At 43.0% G+C, this 24,587-nt stretch overlaps 2 protein-coding genes, 1 non-coding gene and 1 pseudogene across 4 annotated transcripts in view; 3 read left to right on the top strand and 1 right to left on the bottom strand.

The window, feature by feature from the left end:
- The window catches only part of COG4 (component of oligomeric golgi complex 4), a 32,267-nt gene extending 18,303 nt beyond the window's left edge, over positions 1–13,964 (bottom strand). Inside the window, exons 1-6 of the mRNA XM_075537630.1 lie at positions 13,788–13,964; positions 11,996–12,078; positions 10,984–11,098; positions 10,322–10,496; positions 9,284–9,477; positions 2,971–3,076 (exon numbers count right to left, since the gene is read on the bottom strand). Coding sequence (XP_075393745.1) covers positions 2,971–3,076; positions 9,284–9,477; positions 10,322–10,496; positions 10,984–11,098; positions 11,996–12,078; positions 13,788–13,946 — 832 coding nt within the window. The 5' untranslated portion in view covers positions 13,947–13,964. The remainder of the gene's footprint in view (positions 1–2,970; positions 3,077–9,283; positions 9,478–10,321; positions 10,497–10,983; positions 11,099–11,995; positions 12,079–13,787) is intronic.
- On the top strand, positions 5,254–6,013 carry LOC142432537 (ubiquinol-cytochrome c reductase complex assembly factor 2 pseudogene; annotated as a pseudogene).
- Positions 13,965–14,206: 242 nt separating the features above from the next.
- The window catches only part of SF3B3 (splicing factor 3b subunit 3), a 39,482-nt gene continuing 29,101 nt past the window's right edge, over positions 14,207–24,587 (top strand). Inside the window, exons 1-6 of one of the 2 annotated variants that reach the window (XM_075537626.1) lie at positions 14,207–14,349; positions 16,771–16,921; positions 19,606–19,932; positions 20,550–20,722; positions 21,274–21,415; positions 22,857–22,969. In XM_075537626.1, the coding sequence (XP_075393741.1) occupies positions 16,852–16,921; positions 19,606–19,932; positions 20,550–20,722; positions 21,274–21,415; positions 22,857–22,969 (825 nt within the window). In that variant the 5' untranslated portion in view covers positions 14,207–14,349; positions 16,771–16,851. Of the gene's footprint in view, positions 14,434–16,770; positions 16,922–19,605; positions 19,933–20,549; positions 20,723–21,273; positions 21,416–22,856; positions 22,970–24,587 lie in introns of both variants that reach the window. The other variant, XM_075537627.1, reaches the window with a different exon arrangement.
- On the top strand, positions 20,177–20,255 carry LOC142432967 (small nucleolar RNA SNORD111). The gene has a single exon (XR_012781040.1). It is a non-coding gene; the product is annotated as a small nucleolar RNA SNORD111 (small nucleolar RNA).

Below are 24,587 nucleotides of genomic sequence, written 5' to 3'. Positions count from 1 at the left end.
TGTAGATCCTTGTAATCGGTTCCCCCTTTCTAATCCACTCTCCCTCTACCCTCCCACTACTGCCACTCATACCACTTGTCCTGAAGGGATCATCCTCCCTGGATTCCCTGTGTTTCTAGTTCCTCTCTGTACCAGTGTACATCCTCTGGTCTAGCCAGATTTGTAAGGTAGAATTGGGATTATGATAGTGGCGGGGGGAGGGGGGGAAGCATTTAGGAGCTAGAGGAAAGTTGTATTTTTCATTGTTGCTACATTGCACCCTGACTGGCTCGTCTCCTCCCTGAGACCCTTCTGTAAAGGGGTGTCCAGTGGCCTACAAATGGGCTTTGGTCTCCACTCCACACCCCTGCCCACTCATTCACAATGACATGATTTTTTGTTGTAACGATGCCTGATATCTGATCACTTTGACAACTCATGATCGCACAGGGTGGTGTGCTTCTTCCATGTCGTCTTTTCACTTGTTTACCTTCAAGCCTTTAAGACCCCAGATGCTATATCTTTTGATAGCCGGGCACCATCACCTTTCTTCACATTTGCTTATGCATCCATTTGTCTTCAGCGATCGTATCAGGGAGGGGAGCACACAATGATATGATTTTTTGTTCTTTGATGCCTGACAACTGATTCCCTCTGGAACCTCGTGATCATGTAGGCTGGTGTGCTTCTTCCATGTGGGCCTTGTTGCTTCTGAGCTAGATGACCGTTTGTTTAACTTCAAGCCTTTAAGACCCAAGATGCTGTATCTTTTGATAGCCAGGCACCATCAGCTTTCTTCACCACATTTGCTTATTTACCTGCTTTGTCTTCAGCGATTTTGTCAGGAAGGTGAGCATCATAGAATGCCAATAAAAGAAAGTATTCTTGCATTGAGGGAGCACTTGAGTGGAGGCCCAATGTCCTTCTGCTACCTTAATACTAAACCTATAAATATATGCACATACATCTATTTCCCCATCCTCATATATAAATATATTTATATATGTACATGTCTCTATTTAGACCTCTATAAATGCCCTTTGGCTCCTAGCTCTTTCCTCTATTTCCTTTGACTTTCCTCTTGTCCCGCTATCATGCTCAGTCTTCATTTGGGTTACAGTAATTCCTCTTGGTTCCATTACCCTTGATCACACCCTACCAGGCCTCCTCATTATTGATTTGGATCACTTGTTGTTCCCTTGTCCCTGGGTTTGTTAACACGACTACCTTTCCCCCCACCTTCCCCTCTGCCATGTCCCCCTGGAACTGTCGGTCCTGTTGTGCTCTCCTCCAATTGTTCATCCAGCCTATCTTATTTAGACAGTCCTGCGGATATAGTAACATGCACAAAAACAAGACAGAACAAAACCAAGCAGCAATATAAAACAAAACAACAACAAACCAATGACAAAAAACAAAGCACAAGAAAGAAAAACTTGTAGCTAGTTCAAGGACTGTTTGTTGGCCTTTAGGAGTGTTTTCCAGTCCAGTCTGTTGGGGCACCAAGCCCTGGCCCCAAAGTCCAACTTGGGCATTCCCTGGGGACCTCGCCACTCTGTTCCCTTGCTGTTCTGTTGCACCCTCTTAATGGTTTGTCTCGGTGTGGTAGGATCAGATTGGGCACAATTCCTACAGTGTCTCCGGTGTTGTCTCTGTAGGGCTATGGGTCAGTGAGGGACATCGTGTCTCAAAGTGGGGCCGGTCATGTGGTCCTCTCTGTGGACTGGCTACTTTAATAGGGAACATCATTCTCAAGCCTTCGTGGGCCAGGATGTGCTCCACTCTCTCCTCCTCCCCCTTCATCAGCTCCCGTGTGCTCCGATCAGGTATCTCCCTTCCCCGGAGCTGCATATTCAGTGCCATCCTTTGAAATAAATTCCTCTGGGGAGAGGGGCAGGTGTCCACATAGTAATTGGGATTGGGGCTGGCCCCTCAGAACTCTCCACTGGTTCCCTACTCCATGAAGCCAGAGAACTTTTGAGTTCTCTGTTCTGGCTATAACATCTTTTATTAGACCATTTCATCCCCTTCTCTCTACTAATTAAAAAAAGAGATTTATATCTCTCTTCTCTCTCAAAACTACCCAACAGAAAGAAGAGCATTTATGCTGCCACAGCTTCAAGTAATAAATTGAATACTGTTGAAATTATGTCTTGGATTTGACTCCCCCAGTGAAGTAAGAACTCAGTTCAATAGAAATTATTCGTAAGACAGCGTTTGTTTTCCAAATATTTTTGTGATTCCTGTTGCTCTGAGAATATAGTCACACTCTGGGAGGAGATGTAGGATGACTCCCGTTTCTGAAAGCTGGTGTTAAGCACTCCTACCCTACCGTTACCCTCCTCTGCAAACGTGATTTTTAGTGCCTCTTTGTCTGCTTGTCTTAAAACAAAAGCCTTATCTTTTAGGCAGGTGCCCATGATACAGTTGTGTATAGGTGTGACTGTACAAGAAAATGTAAAAGTTAGTCAGAAACTCTTGTAACAATTTAAATTTTATGCAGTCCGTTTAACCATCATTATTGCAAGCTTATTTTACACAAACTGAGAATCGAGCCAAGCTTCCTGGTTAATAGGAAATTACTTGATAGATAGAGCTGATTTTATGAACTGCTATGCCCCAAAGAGTACAATATATATTTAAGCAGAGTTATAAAAGCCTGAGAAGGACTGGAACACACACACACACACACACACACACACACACACACACACACACACACAAAACAAAAACCAGAAAAGACAACTCAACAATATCTACATGTTCCACAAGAATTTTTCAGAGTAGATTGGCAATCCTTTCTTCTGAGCTGTCTTGGCGGGGTGGTGGTGCACTTTAACCATCAAGCCCACCCCCAGGGATTGCAAACCCTTGGGAGACGCTAACTCAGCTGCACTATCAGACACTGGGTGCATATCCAAGCCATCACCATCCAGTACACTATTAGAAGCAGTTGCAGGGATCATAACCGGAGACAAGAAAGGGGCTCACCTTCAAACAGGAGAGTAAGTGTATCTGCAAAGATGACTGCAGCTCGTCGATCACTCATGTCGGTCCCCAGCACTAAGAGCAGATTCTCCTCAGCTTTACTGGCCACCTAATCAAAGAAGAAAATCAACACATATTTCTCAGACTAAAGGCCAACCTCATACCACATTTGAATTTTTCTAAAAAGGCCTCCTACTGTCTTCTTTTTATTTCCCTTAATGCTTGGAAGCCTGGGCAGGATGGGATCACTCCTGGGAGTCTCTGGGTTATCTGGGTCTCAGGGCAAGGAACTTGAGTAGGTTGTAAACTCATATTTCACTCAGAGTTCTAAATTTTTTCTTTGAAAATATGTACTGTGAATGGTCGAGGCAGAGGGTCCCCCATTTTTTTAAATCATCTTATTAGGGACTCATACAACTCCTATTACAATCCATACATATATCAATTGTGTAAAGCACATTTGTACATTAGTTGCCCTCATCATTCTCAAAACATTTGCTCTCCACCCAAGCCCCTGGCATCAGGTCCTCATTTTTTCCTCTCCTTCCCTCCTCCCTCATGAACCCTTCATTTATAAATTATTATTTTGTCATATCTTCCTCTGTCCCACGTCTCCCTCCCCCCACTTTTCTGTTGTATGTCCCCCAGGGAGGAGGTCGCATGTAGATCCTTGAAATAGGTTCCCCCTTTCCAACCCGCCCTCCCTATGTCCTGCCAGTATCGCCACTCACACCACTGGTCCTGTGAGGATCATCTGCCCTGGTTTCCCTGCGTTTCCAGTTTCTATCTGTACCAGTATACATTCCCTGGTCAAGTCAGATTTGCAAGGCAGGATTTGGACCATGATAGTAGGGTCCCCAATTTTAATCATTTCCCTGTGTGACTTGCTCTAGGTAATGGTACTTGGTTGAGCAGGGCAAGTACTCTGGGACTATGGATGGGGCATTTTTTAAATCACTTTATTGGGGGCTCTTACAGCTCTTATTCACAATCCATCCACCCATCCATTCATTGTGTCAAGCACATGATGGTACGTTATGTTGCCATCATCATTTTCAAAACATTTTCTTTCTACTTGAGCCCTTGGTATCAGCTACCCCCCTTGGTATCATTCCTACGCCCCCATGGATGGAACTTTAAATGCATTCAAAGTAAAACCTCAGAAGGCAAAACAGAATGGCCTATACCCCATAAAAATGTTTACTTGGTCACACAAATGTTTTCAATCTAAAATGTATCTCATTTCCACTTTAACTACTTTTAGTGTAATACACTTGGTACTTTTAAATTTATAATATAGTTAGTTGGCTGATGGGAAGAATAAAATGAATAATTTTACGAAGCTGTTTCTGGGTGGCAGAGTACTGTCAAAAAAGTACCATAAAGCAGTCACAATTAATTTTAAGGAATTTTTGTAGAAAGGTTAACAACACACCCATGCAAGGATTCAAAAGGAATAAAGGAGTATTTGGTAAAAAAGTGGTTCTTCCTTTGATTCAGATCTCTTCATCTCCAGACCACTCTTCAGAAGCAACCACTGCTAACCCTTCCCAAAACACCCAGGGTTTCTGCAAGCACATACCTTTATCAGCACCACCTCTCAGTTTAAACAGAAATGTTAGTACAGGAGTTCCTATCAAGCTTATCTTAAATGACATCCTTATAGATGTTTTCCTAGTAACACATGAGTGTTCCAGGGCGGACAATCAGGGTGTGGCGGAAGTTAAAAAACAAACAACCATAGGCACACGTTTGCTGGGATTTCATTCTCTCCAACTAAGGAGAAGGAATGCTGCTGGTGCAATTAAGCGCTCAGCTGCTAACTGAAAGGTTGGCAGTTCAAACCCACTCAGAGGCTCTGTGGGAGAAACACTTGTTGCTTTGCTCCCGCAAAGATTACAGCCTAGAAAATCCTACGGAGAAAGTTCTGCTGTGTCATATGAGGACACAAATGAGTTGAAATCATTTGGGACACCTAACACTGCCCCCCAAAGGGATCAGGGGCTCACAGGAAGCTTTCACAGCAGGCTCGTCCCCTCTGCCTTCCTATGATTTAATCTTAAGTAACCTCATCTGCTTCAACTCAATGTAGCTTATTGAGACTCAGGCCTGGTTATAAAACCTTAAAACCAAATTGCTCTTCAGAGAAGCTGAGTTCTGATTGACAGGATGCAAAGGAAGATTCAACTTGCCAGGGACGTTACATTCTAATTTTCATATACTTCATTTGGTCTGTTGAAAATTATTGTGAAAGGCCAACCAAGCATACAAGATCAAAAGGGCACGATGCCACAGATAAGGTTGAGACCATGGGAAGGGGCAAGAAAGATGAATGGAAATGGGAAACAAGGGGAGGAAGTAGGAAGGGTGCTGCTGTATTTGGGGGACTGCAATTAATGTCAGGAAACAAAACATGTATGAATTGTTGAACAGAATAAATTTGCTCTGTATACTTCCATTTATATAATAAAAAGTTAAATACATAATATGCTTTAATTGTTGAATTATATGATATGTGAATTATGGATCAATAAAACTGTTTAAAAAGGTGGGTCAGCCGATACCGACGTTTCCTTAAGCTCTGTGAGGAATGGCCTGTGGACACGACCAAACGGGGCTGGGACTTGGGCGCTTACCTGTGGCAGCGGGTAGCCCAGGCCTTTCTGGAGGAAGAGAACATGCAGATTGCAGAGCCTGAAGCCTGTGATCAGAGTAGGAGAGCTTACCATGGCTCCATTCAAACTATTACAAACACAAGACCCCCGCCCAGGTATGTAACCAGTACCCTCGCCCCAGAGAAGAGACACACACACTTCAGTGGCCTGTCCTTGGAAAAGTACAAGCTCGTCCTGTCCACAGACACCTTGGAAGAGTTTACAGAAATGAAGAAAGGCATGTGGAAGAAACTGCAGGGGAAATTTGCCCCCAAAAGACCCGAGGAGAAGCACAAGGCCTGGGCAAGGTCCTTGTCTCACCCACGTTCCTAAGTATGGGGTCTCGTACCTGTCGTAAATAAAACTGCCCTGCCTTAAAAAAAAAAAAAAAAGATTAATAGAGGAGAGTCAAGATGACGTCCAGTAGACTCACCTGCCCGGTGTTCCTGCTGTCAAACCAGAAAATTAAGAGGTATAGGAAGCAAGCTCAAGGAGAAAGCAATGGGACCGAAGGTTCCGGAGGGACTTGGGGGAAGGGGGGTGGGAGGAGGTGGGGAAGGGAACCGCTGGTAAACATCGCCATTGAAAAGGGAATAACGAGGGAATTAAAATAAACAACAAGGAGGACGTAGAGGTCCTGGGGTGTTGTAGCAACAGCAATCTAGCTACGCAGAATTAGTAAGAGGTGGAAGAAGAGTGAGTATGATGGTGTGGCAGGAGGAAGGTAAAAAAAACAGGAAAAATCTAGGAAGCAAATCAATGGAGTTATAAACATAGGTATGTAAATGCATTAATTAATAAAAATAGAGGTATTGGCCTATGTACATATATTTATATGGCAATACACTAAGGTAGAGGACAGACTTTGGGCCTCTGCTCATGTCCATTCTCAATGCAAGAACACTTTGTTCTAACAACTTGGCATTCTGTGATGCTCACCTTCCTGGCACACTCACGAAAGACAAAATGGGTGCATAAGTAAATGTGGATCAAAAGATATAGCATCTGGGGTCTAAAAGGCTTGAAGGTAAACAAGTGGCCATCTAGCAGAGAAGCAACAAGCCCACATGGAAGAAGCTCACCAGTCTGTGTGATCATGAGGTGTCAATGGGATTGGGTAACAGGCACTAGAAGACCACAAACAAACAAACAACCCCATATTGTTGAGAATGAGGAGGAGCAGAGATCCAAAACCCATCTGTAGACAATGGGACATCTCCTCACAGAAGGGTCACAAGGAAAGGATGAGTCAACCAGGGTGAAGTATAGCAACGATGAAACACTCAATATTCCTCTGGTTTCTTGAGGCTTCCTCACCCCCCACTATCATGAGCCCAATCTTGCCTTCCACTTCGGGCTAGACCAGAGCATGTACGCAGGTACAGATAAAATATAAGAGCTCAGGACAGACGGAACAGGAATGGGAGTAGCAATACCAGGAGGGTAGGGGAAAGATGGGGGGAAGAGGGAACTGATCACAATGGTGGACACATACCCACACTCCCCACCCCCACCAGACAAACAACAAAAACAATGGGGGAAGGGAAACAGTGGTATAAGATAGGCTCAACAGAAAGTAAATGTTCAAAGCAGCATGAAGCAGGGAACTAGTAGAGAGGTCTGAGGGGCCAACCCCAAACCCAACTACATGGACAGCCACCACTCCCCCAAGAAGAATTTACTTCAGAGGACAGCACTGAAGCTACAGGTCAGGGAGAGGGACATATATGATCAGAGCACATGGGAGCAAATGAAGGGGGAGGAAGAGAGTGGATCACATCCTGGTCCATCCTGGCCCACCAAGTCTTGAGGATGATAGCCCCGCTCAGAGCGGTCAATGCACAGAGGACCAGATGGCCCGCCCCACTATTAGACACAACATTCCTTACTGACCTATGGCCCTACAGGGGACAACACTGGAGACATAGTGTGGGAATTGCGCCTGATCTGACCCCACCACACCTAGGCAAGACACTAAGGTCGTGCAACAGCAAAGAGCAGAGTAAGGGGTATGAAAAATAGACTTTGGGGCCAGGGTGTGGCACCCCATCAGACTCTACGGGAAACCACTTCTAAAGATCAACACATAGACCTTCAACTATTTACAGGCTTTTCTTTTTTGTGGTTGTCGTTTTGTTTTCTTTTGTCAATTTGTTTTGTTGTCTTGTTTTTTTGTGCATATTATTATCTCCGCAGGTCTATCTAGATAAGATAGGCTAGATAAATAATCTGGAGGAGCTAACAATGGGATCTATGGTTCCGGGGGGACATGGGAAGGAGAGGTGGGGGGAAAGGAAGTGGTATTAACAAGCCCAGGGACAAGGGAACAACTGATCCAAAATCAATGATGAGGAGAGTGTAACAGGCCTGGTAGGGCGTGACCAAGGGTAATGTAACCGAGAGGAATTACTGAAACCCAAATGAAGGCTGAGCATGACAGTGGAACAAGAGGAAAGTAAAAGGAAACAGAGGAAAGAAGTAGGCGGCAACGGGTATTTATAGAGGTCTAAATATAGGTATGTACACATGTAAATATATTTATATATGATGACAGGGAAATAGATCTATGTGCCTATATTTCCAGGTTTAGTATTAAGGTAGCAGATGGACATTGGGCCTCCACTCAAGTACTCCCTCAATGCAAGAACACTTTGTTCTATTAAACTGGCTTTCCATGATGCTCACCTTCCCAGCATGATCGCTGAAGACAAATAGGTGCATAAGCAAAAGTGCTGAAGAAAGCTGATGGTGCCTGGCTATCAAAAGATATAGCGTCTGGGCTCTTAAAGGCTTGAAGGTAAACAAGTGGCCATCTAGCTCAGAAGCAACAAAGCCCACATGGAAGCACACCAGCCTGTGTGATCACCAGGTGTCCAAGGGATCAGGTATTAGGCATCAAGAACCAAAAAAATCATATAATTGTGAATGAGGGTAAGTGCAGATTGGGGACCCAAAGCCCATCTGTATGTAACTGGACATCCCTTTACAGGTCACGGGGAGGAGACGAGCCAGTCAGGGTACAGTGTAGCAACGATGAAACATACAACTTTCCTGTAGTTCCCAAATGCTCACCCCCCCACCCCCCGCCCACGGTCTCAATTCTACCTTACAAATCCAGTTAGGCTAGAGGATGTACACTGGTACAGATAGGAACTGGAAACACAGGGAATCCAGGACAGATGATCCCTTCAGGACCAGTAGTGAGAGTGGCGATATTGGGAAGGTGGAGGGCAGGTGAGGTAGAACGGGGGAACTGATTACAAGGATCTACATATAACCCCCTCCTTGGGGGATGGACAACAGAAAAGTGGGTGAAGGGAGATATCGGACAGCGTAAGATATGACAAAATAATAATAATTTATAAATTGTCAAGGGTTCATGAGGGAGAGGGTGTGGGGAGGGAGAGAAAAATAAGCTGCCGATACCAAGGGCTCAAGTAGAAAGCAAATGTTTTGCGGAAGAGGTCAACAAATGTCCAAATGTGATTGACACAATGGATGTATGTATGGATTGTGATAAGAGTTGTATGAGTTCCCAATAAAATGATTTAAAAAAAGAGAAAGTAAACGTTTAGAAAATAATCACGACAACATATGTACAAATACGCTTGATACAATTGATCCACTATACCATTCTCCTGCCATGGAATCAGAGGTCATACCTGCTTGCAAAGGTATTCTGAGAACTTGCTTAATCCCTCCTCATGTAAACCCAGTAGTGGAAAGATTTTGAAGAAGCGCTCCACCTGGGGCAGATCCCCCTCTTTGGTGGCGATGGCAAACTTTTCTGTTACAATGGCTTTGAGACGCTGCTCAGCTTCCTGAAGTAATTTCAGGTTGGCATCAATCATGCTGCCTGTTCAAGGGGGACAAAAATGAGGATCAATGCCAGGAAGAGAACGGTGACAGGTCCATGCCATCTAGGCTGGAATAAATACGTATTATGTATTGACTGTGTGCCAAGATACTGAGCTAGCTAATATCAATGATTGAAAGATGAGTCAACCATGAGTCTATTTAGCAGTGAAGTCAGTGAAGCAAAAGAGTTTGCACACAAATAACTAAATCAGAAAGGTTACCTAAGACGAGAGTGCTGGGATTTACTCCACTCCAACTACGATGAAGGAGTCATAGTTGTGCAATTTACTGCTCAGCTGTCCATTTTAGGGCTGGCAGTTCAAATCAAACTCTCAAAAATGGGCAGAATTTTAAAAAAGAACTTTGGCATCTCTGTAGGAAGGACATACTCTTACATTTCTGGCAATAGAGGCAATAAGCAAACAGTAAATGGAAAAATGAAAAGACTATTTGCAGAGTATCGCAAGCAGAAGTCTCTGCCTTGGACAATAGAAAAACTTAACAAATGTTTGCACAGTGAATGAATGACATGGAATGACTAGAAAGAGACAGTCAAAATCACGGAGGCCTCAGAATATTCGGTTAGAATTTCATTTTCTAAGGAGTCAGTGTGATCAAATCAAAAGTGTTCACTAGGCAAAAACTAAGTAGCTCTGGACCCAGTTTCCTTTACCATAAAATGGAAAAATAATATCTGCCATGGGATAGTATAAGACTGACATTGGTCTACTGCCCCACAAGGAAGCTCTCAGCAGGAGATGCCTCTGATCCTGCTTACACTTCTCTTGCTCAGATTAGAGATGCTTGGAATCAAACTGAAATCTTTAGTTTGGCACGCTGACCTTCTTTGCCTTGTCGGCTGAGCTCAATGACTGACTTGTCTAGGCACAAGTAGCGATGAATGTGGGCTGCAGCCTGCTCGTAATCTCCATTCCTCAGAGCGGTCTGAACTCCGTCCATGCAGAACTTCAGGTCCAAGATGTCATCAGCTCTCTGGATGGCCTGATAGAGGCGATTCTGTAAAAAGGTTAGTCAGAGGTCCGTTTTAAGTTTCAACAGATGAGTTCACAAGAGCCAATACAACCAATCACAGAACTGTTAATGATCAAAAACATTGACAAGTATCATACAGTTCTATTTATGAGGTCGAATAGTTAATTTCAATGAAACCAGGAACAGGAAAAAATACCTGACATATAGTTTTACATTTATAATCGTGTCAAAATGTACTTGACACTTGGGGAACAAGACATGTTAACATTTAGTAATAAAGTGTAAAAATATGTACAAGATTTTTTTATACCAAGCAATCATAATTAAGAACAAACAACATATGATGGCTGTGTGCCCACAGTGTTTTGTGGTAAAGTTATCAAGAAGTATTGTGCCGTTTCACAGGGGCCAATCAAGGCTGGGATTGGACTGACTTGCTCAAGAGCCCAGAGGCATTTCAGGAAAAGGGCTGAGAAGTACTTCTAAAATATTAGTTATTTGGGGAAATTACCTTGGCCAGGTCAAGCTGACGAACTTTACTTGACACATTCTCAGCTAGGTTGCAGGTAAAGGTGATCATTCCAGCCAGCTGCTCTGCATCCCCCTCAATCAACTGCAGGTTTGGACTGAGACACACATCACCACATGCATATCCATAGGGGCAGGGGATGAGAATAAGAGATGGAAAAATTGATTTTGCAAATGGAGATTATATCCTCTACTTCTTTTGTACCTCTTCACAGTTTTTAAAGGAGCATGTTTTCCTGTAGCTCAGATCTATATTTAATAGAAAAATAATTTATGTAGCTACTAAACATATCCCTAGCAGGCATAGACAAAGAACTAGACGACAGAGTCTTCTAATTGTTACCACACCAAAAGCCAAATTAATACCCATTGAGCTGAATCTGATTCACAGGTACCCCAAAGGATAGGGTAGAACTGCCCTATGGGTTTCCCCAGACTGTAACTTTTATGAGCATAGAAAGATTCCTCTTTCTCCTAGGAGCAGTGGTTTCCAAAGGCTAACCTTCCTCTTAGAAACCTCTTAGAAACTCATTGCACCCACGATGGCACCAAGTCACCCAAAAATGTACTTCCAACAATCTGGGGTGATAATATAATCAAAGAGGAGTTTCATGACTAGCAAATACTTGCACATAGTCTATAAAACATTGGTTCTCAAACTTAAGCTATGCATCCAAATCACTACCTGGCTTATGAAAACAGATTCCTGGGTACCTCCCCACCCCTCACCCCGAATTTCCCATTCAGTAGGTTTGGATTTGGACCCCCCAGAATGTGCATTTCTAACAAGTTTCCAAGTGCTGCTGGTGTGGCAGGTGGAAGGCCACACTTAAAAATTCTAGGAAATATATATCTTTTGGTATTTCCTTTATCCTGATGTTAATATTCCCTCTATATTTCAACTGGCAGTTCATAAGAGAAAGTTAGGAAAGACAGAAACTTATTCAGTGTACGCTGAGGGAATTTACAATGACTCTTGCTGAGATGAGACTCACCCCATTCTGTGGAGACTAACCATCTTATTTTCAATGGTGCTTTGCTGTTCCAAGAGAGCATCCAGCTCTCTCTCCACCACTTTCTAAAACACAGAGAAATAAGTGCCATCAGGATAGTCAGAGAGGCCTGAAGAATTATTTAACTCAACGACTTCACTTAAGTGTGGATCCTATTTCAATTTGCTTCTTTCCTACACGAGGATCATAACAACGCCATGCGTGCTCTTACCATACTGAATAAGGATTACTTTAAGTGCATCTTATATTACAGCTAGAGAAGCACCACAAAAGGAGAAAACGAATCCTTCTTCAACAGCATTAGCACAATGCCTACGAGGAATACATTAAACCAGAATGAGTACACACAAGATACTTTCGAAGTGGCAAGGCAGTTCTAATCTCAAATACACCAGTTCCTGTGTTAACAATTTATGTCACCTTCCAGGATCTTTGTCTATAAAATAGGAAATAGTAATATCTCTACAGGATTACTCAATGAATCAGAGATGATCACACAGTAATTTACCATAGTGGTGGTGTATCAAACTCCAAACTCACTGCCACTGTGTCGATTCTGACTCTAGTGACTTCACAGGACAGGGTAGAACTGCCCCTGTGGGTTTCCAAGACTGCTAACTCTCTACAGGAGTTCTTAGAAAGCCTTGTCTTTCTCCCCAAGAACAGCTGGTGGTTTCAAACTGCTGACCTTATGGTTAACAGCCCAAAGCATAACTACCCTGCCACCAGGGCTCCAGCATACAGTAGGTGTTTAATACAAGCCCTTATGATTAGCTATCCATTTTAACTAAAACAACTCACTGGAATAGAAACTTCCCCTGGACAGTCATTACCACAAACACTGTTCTTTCTGAATGATCTCTCTTTTTCTTTATAGTAATGATTGACGAAATGGTAAATTAGGAGTGCAAGTTGGTGTTAGAAAATCTTCAAAGAGCTATCAATGACTCCCTCCCTGCACCCCAAACTGCCATTTTGATGAACCTTACTTGAAAATCTGGCTTAGGGGCAGCTGCTAACCTCTCAAATCAGTGCTTACATCTTTCTTCAGATTGGCAAGGAACCTCAAAAGACAGTGAATTTAAAGCATGAGGCAGTAAGGGAAAAGCGTTGGCAGAGAGCAGAAAGGCTATTAAGGGAAAGTGCCCTTAGGGAGAATCTTGTCCAAGACTTTCATTTGACACAGATTGGGGGCGTGTCCTAAGTCCAAGGGATAAAGTTACTCTTCAAGATTAGACCAGGTATGCCTGGGTCTTAAAAGCTCAAGCTTCTATAAAGTTGACAACTCACCTGAAAAGCAAAACTCAAACTAACCCAAACCTCTATTTACTATGACTTCCGGCTTAAATGCGAGGATGGGGTAAAACATTTCGGATTTTAAAACCGCTAAGCCAAGGCAAAAGAGCCTTTATTCTTATTCTGCGAATCCAGTGAGCTGACATACACCCTCAGTCTAAGTTTACTCCGCTGGAAACTCTAGTACCGATAGGTTCGTCAAAACCAACTCAAGTGGGGAAGGAACCCCAAACACTTAGCTATCAGGGAAAATCAAATCAACTTGGGGAGGCCGGGGTGGGGGGTGTCTCCGAACGAGTAAAAAGAGATGACACGACTCCCCAGATAACCAACAACAGTTCCGTTTCTGGGGTAAGTGCTTTTTGCTTTGTTCCCCAAGCAAGGACAGACGTTCCTACAGCCCGGATTTCTCAGACTGACAGCCACGACTTCCCCCGTCCCCGAATCCTCTTGGCAAAAGAGGCGGGCGGGCTCCCACCTCCTCGCCGCAGAGCCGTTCGTACACAGCCTCCAGCTCCTGCAGTTCTGTCAGGGAGCGGATGAGCTCGGTCGAAATTTCCGAGCAGCGGCTGCCTCCCGCTCCCTCACGCGGCGGAGGCGGCCCTGACAGCTTCGGAGGGGACTCGAGAGCCGCCATCTTGGTCCCCAGCCGATGCTTCCGGTTCCGCGAGGTCCCCTCCTCGTTGGCGCTCTGGGTCTTTCGGACTGCCCACGTACGTGCCTGACGGGCTTAGGTTTTATTTTTAAGCTTACTTCTTAAAAAGTGTATCGTTTGTTCATTTTCCTAGAAAAAGTTATGACCAAAAGCTATGTTCACGGAGTTTTGAATGACCTGGGCAAACAGGATGGATGCCTTTCATAGAATTATTATGATAATTTTTGCCCGGCGCGGGGTGGGGCTCTTTTCCCGCCGCGCGCCACCGGAAGGTCTCCCTGTTGAGAGGTAATGGAGAATGCCGGCGGGTTGCTGTTGGCTGCGGATTAGGCCTTGGAGAGAATCACCATCCGTCGTCAATCTACGCCATCCCTCCCGCTGCAAGGTAAAACCGCGGCGGTGAGACACCTCTGGGCACGGGGATCCGGACGGTGGCCATGTGGGAGCGGGCCGAGCATTTGCTTAAGAGGTAATTTAGGCCCTAAAGCTACGGGCAGGGGACGATGTGAGCAATGCATGGGCTGCGAACTTGGAACCCTTGCTGGCTGCTGTCCAAAGGGTAGCAACGAGATCTGGCTGGAAATAAGCCTTCTAGAGGTACCTCGATTTTAGGCCCTGCTGCGTCGGAGACAAGAAGGGGGACCGTGTGTCGGGAGGGAGGTCCGCGGCCGGGAAGGTGGTTTAAAAGCGCCAGTAACGGAAATCGGTACTAGAATGAAGACCTTGGTTTGAATTTCAGCTGTGGTGCTTATCACCCTTGGGCAGCTTGTTGCTTCCTTGTGAGCTTCTGGCCTCCTGTCCAGAACGGGGGCAAGATTACCCAAGGTGGCCGGTAAATAAGATGTGCGGCGAATCATCTCAGCACTATTTTTTCCAGACGTGAGCTAAAATGAGTGGAGGAAGTCACAAAGCTTGCTAAATTTTTAGTGTTAATGGGTCCGAGTGGATCGTTCCCGTGGTTTCTGTTCGTTTTTTCTCCCAAATGTACCGCCCTCCATTTCCTAATTGCCCAGGGAGTGACACCTAGGTTTGAGGCAGTAGTGGATGACTTCAGTTGTAGAAACAAGAAGCTAGAGTGACTTCCTGGGATCCACAGAGAACGAAAAGTAGCTGCTGGTGATGGGGGGTGATGGCTGTTTAGGACGTCGGCTCTGGCCAGTGGTGCCCTCTCGTTTATTTCGCCCGTCTCTTTGGGAGTCTTCCTGGCGCTGGCCTGTTGTCTGCCCAGCCTCAAGGTCAGCAGCTCGAAACCCACCCGCGCTCCGCGGGAGAAAGGCTTTTTACTGCCAGAGGGACGGAGTGCCACCGTGCCTGATAGGGACGCTATGGGTCTGAAACGACTCGATGGCAGTGCGGTGGGGTTTTGGGGGTGAGGTGGGGAGAGGGTTGGTCTCTTTCCACATCCGACTTTTAAACGTTTTTCCCAGTGAGTGATACTAGAAGAACAATAAAAGTGTTCCTTGTCTCATGTAGAAAACATCGTTAGCCTGAGGGCCCACTTCCAATGCACCCCTCCTTCAGAAATGATTGTGGAGATATTTGCTCCGAATTCTCATTGTGTAGCAACAACAGTTTAATGTGTCAACTGCACACCAATTACTTTGGGTTTCAAGTTCTCGTTTGTAAACTTAGGGGGGGAAATATCTCTTATTTACTAGCTCGAATTTACCATGCGTCAGAATCGACTCCGCAGCAGTGAGAACTGGGCATGGGTGTAGTTTGGGGGTCAGGCTCTGGCAGTGGAACACTTAAGTTTATGTAGTCATCAAGTTCTTTCCTGTGATTGCAACTGTAAATTATAAATGAGCAAACCCTGCTTTTACTGCTGTCTCCATGCTGGGAAAGATAATAAGAAAAACTGCCAGGTGCAGTATAGTACTTTCATTGTAAATTCTGTCAAGTGTATTGTTCAACAGTTTAGACACAATTTATCTCACATCATTGATTGCAACCCCCACCATGTAACATTACTTAACCCACTGCCACATTTCCATTCCTCCTTTTCTAATCTTTATGAACTTTGACCTTGGGAAAAAACTGCCTGCCCTTTTGATCAAAAGTGGTTGATTATTCTTAGGTGGAAGGACCTCACTAGTGTTATTCCCCTTATAGACCTATCAATTTGTTTGAAAATTGAGACAAGTAGCCTAATTTTTGATTAAAGAAAAGTGCAGTATAAATAAATGTTTTTGTTTTCAGTATAAATGGTTATTTGCTACACCTGGAAGGTTGTGTTATATATAGCATGCTAAAATTGATTACCCAAGAGAGCAAAACTTGGTTGGAGAAAGTGGTGGATTTTCGCATTCTGAGCTATGTCAATGTATATATAACATACTTAGACACAAAATTATAGATTTAGTATCTAACCAAAGGGAAATAGGTAGCACAGACCCCAGCTTCTTAATACTCCCATTACTTGTTAAAGGACCTAGTCCAGTGATTTGATTTCCGAGCTTCAGTTTCCTTATCTATAAAAATACATGCACAATAATAATAGGATAATGATGTATAACAACAGTAAGGGGTGGGGGATGGAAGGGATAGAGTTCAAGAAGAAAAAATGTTTTGAAACTGATTGTAGTAGCAATTGTCCAGTTATGCTTGACTCATTTGAATTATGTAATGTGACATTTGTAAGAGCTCCCAATAAAATTAAAAATTAAAATAAATGTCTTAGAGTTATTGTGAACTTAGAGACCAGCTTATAGATTAGTTATATATAGTTATAGCTATATGTTGTTCCTCAATAGGCATTACTAGCGTGTGTTAAAATAGCACTTTTTCTGCTTTCATATCCCCCTAGCTTGCTTTGAATCAGAGCTGTTTGTAGAACCAAGGCCTGCGTTGTGGACTCAGGTGGCTCAGTTTTGCTGCCAACGCCACCATGTTCCTGTACAACTTGACCTTGCAGCGGGCCACTGGCATCAGTTTTGCCATTCATGGCAACTTTTCTGGTAAGTTATTTTTTTGGGGAGGGGAGGGCTGGTAAGTTCTAAAGTTATTTTCTTTATGAATTGAAGCAATATTTTGTTTATCTTTTATATTGGAAAAAAAAGTCCCAGTGTTAGGCCAGGTTGTGTGCATGTTGCTGTGAGACATAAGGAGATAATATAATGTAAGACATGATCCTTGTTCTTGAATATGACATCACATTGGATAAAAAGTTTAAAGGCGTTTCTCTGGTTATCAAAGGAGGAGAAGGCTTTTTTAAAAAGGGGGGAGTGAGTTTTGGCTTGGTGCTTGAAAGACAGAGTAGGACTTATTAGGGAGAATGGGAAGTGATGTTTAGGTAAGGGATTGCTCTTGGATGGTGGAGATCATTGCTAATGTTCCCCCTTTGTGCCATACATGATGAGCTGGAATGGTGTGGTGGTGGTGGTGGGTGTTTGGGAAGATGAATTAAGGTCAGGCGGTAGGGAGTTTTAAATAGCAGTTTAAGGCCGTGGTTCTCAACCTTCCTAATGCTGTGACCCTTTCATACAGTTCCTCATGTTGTGGTGACCTCCAACCATAAAATTATTTTTGTTGCTATTTCATCACTGTAATTTTGCTACTGTAATGAATCGGGCCACCCTGCGAAAGGGTCATTCAACCCCCCCCAAAGAGGTCGCGACCCCTAGGTTGAGAATCACTGGCTTAAGGAAAGAAGCATTAGACAAGAATTAAGAAAACGAGTTACTAAAGTGCAGGTGCAGTGCATGAAACATGGGGATGCTAACTGAAAGGTCAGTGGTCTGAACTCACCCCCCCACCCCCCAGTGGGGAAAGAAGGCAAGTCTTATTCCATAAAGATTTGAAGCCTAGGCAGCGCTAGGGAGCATTTCTTCCCTATCCTACCCATAGGGCCACTGTGAGGCTAAATGGTTTCCATGGCGATGTTTGATATATATGACCTTAACCATTTGCAGGTTTAATTCCAGATAACCCCAAAGGAGCAAACATTTGGAGAGTATATGAAATTTGCTCAAATAGGAATGCCTTCCTATTGTGTGATCACTGCACAGGAGCCTAGCTGTCTGACCAAGCTCATTCTTTGTTTGTTTTCTTTGAACACCATGACTTTTAAGAGTCTGAGTTCACTCTGATTTAGTTATTCCTCGCTACATTTTATGAAGGAAATTGTATCTTCTTTTGGTGTACATGAATTTGACTAATAAATGATTCTGTGCTGCAATTTGAATAAGGACTCCATTTTTTTGAATAGGGATTCTTGGGAGAGAGTTTTGTTTTAAAACATCTTTATTTTACATATTTTTATATATATGTAAAAATGTTCCTTGACCCCATGAGTCATTGAGAGAGCAGGGTCATTTGTATTATGCTTTATAGCTTCCAAAGCTCTTGCTGGTACTTGATGTTACCTGAATCCTAGGAGACATTTGGCAAGTAAGGTGGCAGGCTAAGTGGTGGTGGTTTATAAATGAGACTAGATTGGGATGGGTCAGGCCAAAACTCAAGACCGTTGAGTCAATTCCAACTCGGTGCCCCATCATTGTACAGAGTAGGACTGCTCCTTTGGGTTTCTCTGACAGGCTCTTTAGGGAGCAGATAACCTCATAAGATACCCTTATTTCTCTTGGAGCAACTGGTGGGTTTGAACTGCCAACCTTGCAGATAGCCCAGTACAGCTAACCACAGTGCTACTAGGGCTCCTCTGGGATGGGCTGGTGTGGGAAAGCGTGGTGACATTGGCCGATCGAGTTCTGGACTCAGTGGGAATAGAAAGAAAGGGAAAGAAGTTCCCAGCCTGGGTGGCAGAGAAAATGACTGGTAAGTTGATAGTCGGGGGGAGGGGGAGGACGACGACAACTTATTTTGGATAGTTTAATGTTACTAACAACTCATCTAGGTACAATTAATGTCACATGCAGAGACAGATGGGTCAAAACTGGCCATTAGCCATTTGGAGGTGTTGACTGCAGTTATGAAAACAAGTGAATTTAGAAATAAACTGTTAGATGTCAGCTTTAGAATTTGTGACAATGCCTGAAGCCACACAAGTTTCGAGGTTTGGGGAAACTTGTGCTTTATAAAGCTAAACATTGTATAATACCATTTTAGATATTTCCCAGTTATTTCAATTAATGGCAAATTTTGAGAAAAGTCAAAAGAATAATGGATGAGAATTTTAATGAAAATAAGTTGCAGAACTAATTCTTAAAAGCCTTTAGTTCCCAGGTGTCCTGGTGGCACCTCGTGGTAGGTGTGGGACTGCTAACCTTGAAGTAGGCAGTGAGCCCTGCCAGCTGCTCCTTGGAAGAGACGGAGGCTGTCTGCTCCCGGAAAGATTTACTGTTAAAAAAAAAAAAGATTTACTGTGTAGTGCTTGTAAAAGGAGGAAAAGTCTAATTGAAAAGACTTAAATTCTTTTGTGACACACAAACTAGTTTCAAGCAAACAAAAAAGATGTCAGTGCAGTATTGGGAAGCCTTGTCTAGGGTCACTGAGTTGGATTGGCTTGAAGGCAGTGGCACTGTATTGCTTCATTAGCACTTTTAGAATATTCCAATATAGGAAAAGTACTCTTTCAAGTAACTCCCAACTTATTTGTATTTATTGTTAGTGGTGTCTTGTATCCATCCAGGCTGCATTGTAAATTAGTTATGGTTGCTTATGGCTTCTTTGTTTGGTGATCTAGGAACCAAACAACAGGAAATTGTTGTTTCTCGTGGGAAGATATTGGAGCTGCTCCGACCTGACCCCAACACTGGCAAAGTGCACACTCTGCTAACCGTGGAAGTATTTGGCGTTATCCGATCTCTGATGGCCTTTAGGCTGACAGGTGGCACCAAAGACTACATTGTGGTCGGCAGCGACTCAGGTCGGATTGTGATCTTGGAGTATCAGCCATCCAAGAACATGTTTGAGAAAATTCACCAAGAAACTTTTGGCAAGAGTGGATGCCGCCGTATTGTTCCTGGCCAGTTTTTAGCTGTGGACCCGAAAGGACGAGCTGTTATGATCAGTGAGTGATTGCTCTGTTGAGTGTATCGGCCTCTTCCAGAAACTCAGTTTAGAAGTGCTTCCTTACGACGGGCAGTTTGGTATCATATGAACAACCTCCGTGGTTTAAAGTTGCATTTTCCTTTTAAAAGAATGGGAAAATAAATCTTGTACAAGTTGAGCAAACAATTGTATTTTTCACCACCCCCCAAAAAAATACTACAATGAAATGCCTTCATTATTAGTGTGGATATGGTTGCTTTCATCAGCCTGAAGTGATGATTCACATTCATGTCTCTTCTCTGATAAACGTCTTGAAGATAATTTTGTGATCTGACCAGGCCTTTAAAGGGCAGCCTTTTCTGTGGGTCTGCATGTCATTTAAGAATAAGTAGCAGTTTTAGGGAATATTTGTAGTTTCTGAAAATCATTCCTCATGCCACATTAAAACATTTTCCGTATTTGTGATAGCAGATCCCAATTACGAGTAGAGGGTCAGTGTGGTGTTCCTCTATCCTGATGATGGTAAAGACATGAGTTAAACTCTTTTTAGGAGAGTTAGTGCTGGCTATTCATTCTGTGGGTGTGGGTGTTAATGGTGGTACTCTGAGCACCTCTCGTTCTCTCCTTTGAGTGCAGGTGCCATTGAAAAACAGAAATTGGTGTATATTTTGAATAGAGATGCTGCCGCCCGGCTTACAATCTCATCTCCTCTGGAGGCCCACAAAGCAAACACCTTGGTGTATCATGTGGTTGGAGTAGACGTGGGATTTGAAAACCCAATGTTTGCTTGTCTTGAAATGGATTATGAGGTAATGGGGTCATTTCTCTTTATCTTGGAGCTTTTTCCAAACACGTGTATGCTTTCATAGGATTGTCGTCTTCATTTTGTGTATCTTTTAACTTCCTTACTAGTAGTGCTTTGCTGTTTTTCAATTCTTTGAAATGATATCTAATAACACTTTGCTGAGTTGAACAATCTCCCTATAGAAACAATATATACTTAACTGAGATAGAAATGATATATTTACTAAGTAAAGTTGCATAAAAAGGAGATAAAGTTGTATTTGGAGATTTATTTCACATGGGGGGAGTGAAAGCCAGAGCATACCAGGCTTTTACCTGGAATAGAAGGCAGTGAGTGTCTCCAGGAAATGGGAACTCTGAATCCAGAATTAAGAGACCTGGGCTCTTGTTGCAGTTCTGCCAGAACCTACCTGATTGTGGACTTTGGCAAACCACTTGACATCTGTGTATCCTCATGTCTAAGGGAGAGTTCCTGACGTCCTTTTGTTTCTACCTCTCGAGAGTTCTTTGATTTTATTGTATTGATTAGCATCTGTGCCATGGTGGTCTTTTGTAGGAAGCTGACAATGATCCAACGGGTGAAGCCGCCGCTAATACTCAGCAGACTCTGACTTTCTATGAGTTAGACCTTGGTTTAAACCACGTGGTTCGAAAATACAGTGAACCTTTGGAGGAACACGGCAACTTCCTTATTACAGGTATTTTTTTCAAGTTGATTTGTACCCTTCTATTTGGTTCATTTTTATGGCTAACCATAAGAGAATCTATTTAATAGGCTTTGAAAATTAATATATATGTAAACACATGTGTTTGTCGGGTTCCGGCTCCCAACAGTCGAACGGGTCCTTAAGAGCGGCTTTGCAATCATAGAAATAAGACAAGCGGGGCACAGGGCCCCTTGCCCCCGTATGTCACGATCAAGAGAGGAAATATATTTTTCAGTGGGAATGTGTATAGATTCACGGGGCTTACAAATCTTTCAACAGGCATACGTGTAATAGAGTGAATGGGTAATTAGTAAACTGGTACTGGAATGAGTGCTTAATCTTACATGAGCCCTCCCCAAGGGCACAATCTGATGCTAATCAGGAGAGCTCAGGAGAAAGTTAGCTGCTCTTTAGGGTGGGGACGGGCAATAGAATCTGCTTGCTCTTAACAACATAACCTTCAGGCATGCAGTGAACAGCCAGGCTCCTCTTTTATGCTAGCTTCTTTATGGAGGGCTATTGTAGGGACTGTTTTCAGTCATGAGAATGCGTATTAGGATTCATTTTTATCTCACAACCTTGAGGGCTGTCCCCCACCGGAGTCTGCTTTCCAGACACCGTAATTATGAGCATAGAGAATTTGGCTGTTCACATTCTCATCCAGTCCCTTATTTTCCCAATTAATTCGTCCATGCTAACTAGGATTTTATAGCTATGTGAGAAATTCTGTGGTAGGAGGGTTAAAGATGCCTTCATTGGATAAAGAGATATCTCTGTTTTAGTAACTCAGATTCTCATGGGGATAGGAAATACAGCACCTGGAGACCAGTCAGCTTGTAATACTGATTCTTTTTTTTTTTTTTAATCATTTTATTGTAGGCTCGTACGGCTCTTAACACAATCCATACATAAACATCCATTGTGTCAAGCACATTTGTACATTTGTTGCCCTCATCATTCTCAACATTTGCTTTCTACTTGAGCCCTTGGTTTCAGCTCATTTCCCCCCTAGTCCATCCTCCCTCCCTCATGAACTCTTGATAATTTATAAAAATTTTTTCATGTCTTTACACTGGTTGTCTGTTGTCTATCCCCCTGGGAGGGGATTATTAATATTGATTCTTAAACCATCTCTGATAGTATGGCTGGAGGCAATCTTTCCCTCTTTTTTAAAAAAAAAACAACCCTGTCTTTTTGAAAACCAAAGTGAATACAAGATCAAACCTTCCATGGTTATGAGGGAGAGAAACACTTTGAGCACACTGTACCTCCAACAAGTTGTGCTGAAAGAGGAGGAATTGGATTGTGATAAGAATTGTGAATTGTATGAGCCTCCAATAAAATGATTTTTTTTTAAAAGAGGAAGTGATAGCTAAAGTCTTATAATTCATGATTATATCAAATCACTGCTAAAATTTATTTTCTTTGACAGTTCCAGGCGGGTCAGATGGTCCAAGTGGTGTGCTGATCTGCTCTGAAAACTATATCACCTACAAGAATTTTGGTGACCAACCAGATATCCGTTGTCCAATTCCCAGGAGACGGGTAAGATCTTTTTTTTTTTTTAGATTGAAGTACTGTTTATGTTACCAGGTTTGTAAATGTGATTTTTTAATAGCATGAGTAAATTAGAGTAAAAGAAATTCTTTGAGTGTAAAGAAATTTAGCGCTCACGTGTTTCATTTGAGAGGAATGCATGGACCTTGCCATTTTGAAGTTGCTGAAAGTTTTTAGTTTGTAGGCACCACCCACGTATCACTCCTGACTTTTATTTTGCAAAATTCTAGTATACAGAAAATTTTAAAAGAATAAGAATACCTACTTGCCCTTTACTCAGATTCACCAATTAATGTTTGACCCACAGGACTACTTCCACATGACATGTACATACACACACACACTTTAATTATTAACTTTATTGGGGGCTCATACAACTCTTAAACCACAATCCATATATACATACATCGTGTCAAGCACATTTGTACATTCATTACCCTCATCCTTAAAACATTTGCTCTCCACTTAAGTCCTTCGCATCAGCTCCTCATTTTTCACACTCCCTCCTTGCTCCCCCCTACCTCATGAACTCTTAATAATTTATAAATTATTATTTTGTTATATCTTACACTGTCCGACCTCTCCCTTCACCCACTTTTCTGTTGTCCATCCCCCGGGGAGGCGGTTATACGTTGATCCTTGTAATCGGTTCTCCCTTTCCACTCCACCCTCCCAGTGTCGCCACTCTCATCATTGGTCCTGAAGGGATCATCTGTCCTGGATTCCCTGTGTTTCCAGTTCCTATCTGTACCAGTGTACATCCTCTGGTCAAGCCAGATTTGTAAGGTAGAATTGGGATCATGATAGTGAGGGGGGTTGGAGAAGCATTTAGGAACTAGAGAAAAGTTGTAGTTTTCATCGTTGCTACATCACACCCTGACTGGCTCGTCTCCTCCCCGAGACCCTTCTGTAATACATTCTTCTGAGGGGAGGGGCAGGTGTCCACGTAGCTGGGCTTGGGGCTGGCCCCTCTGATCTTTCCACTGGTTCCCTGCTCCATGCCGGTATGTTGCATTCACATCCTGGAGCACTGGGTTGGAGTATGGTCTCTCTTTCCCTGTGGAGATACAAACAATATCCTCCCCTTGGGTGGGTTAGTGTCCTGTGCCCTGCTACCCTTTTTTTTCTTCTTCCACCCCCCCTCCTTTTTAGTTGGCTACCATGTGTATCCCTGGATTTGGTCTGGCCCCTTCCGTACTACCTGGACTTCACCCTAGGAATGCACAAATAAGGCTAAAGCATTTGAAAATATCTTGCACACAGTTCAAGAATCCATTAATATGTAGTCTCTGAGAACAGACATTTTCCTCTATAGCAATACTACCAATATCATGCCTGAGAAATTTTAACCTTTTATATTAGTTGTTACATCTCACAAATTTCCTTTAGGTCTGTCGTTATTTTAATTTAGAATCCAAATAAGGATAGTAGTTTGTATTTGGTTGTAGTATTTTTAGTGTAATTTAGAATATTTCTTAACTCCTGCTTGCTAAATTTTAAATGACAAGGTTCCTCCTCTCAAAGTATATTTGTTTTTTAAGGTACATTTTTGAAGTAATAATTTTCATATATAATGTACCACAGATTGTTAATATCATGACTATAT

Source organism: Tenrec ecaudatus, chromosome 18 (assembly GCF_050624435.1).
Source record: "Tenrec ecaudatus isolate mTenEca1 chromosome 18, mTenEca1.hap1, whole genome shotgun sequence".
NCBI lineage: Eukaryota > Metazoa > Chordata > Mammalia > Afrosoricida > Tenrecidae > Tenrec > Tenrec ecaudatus.
This window is presented reverse-complemented; position numbering and strand designations above follow the sequence as displayed.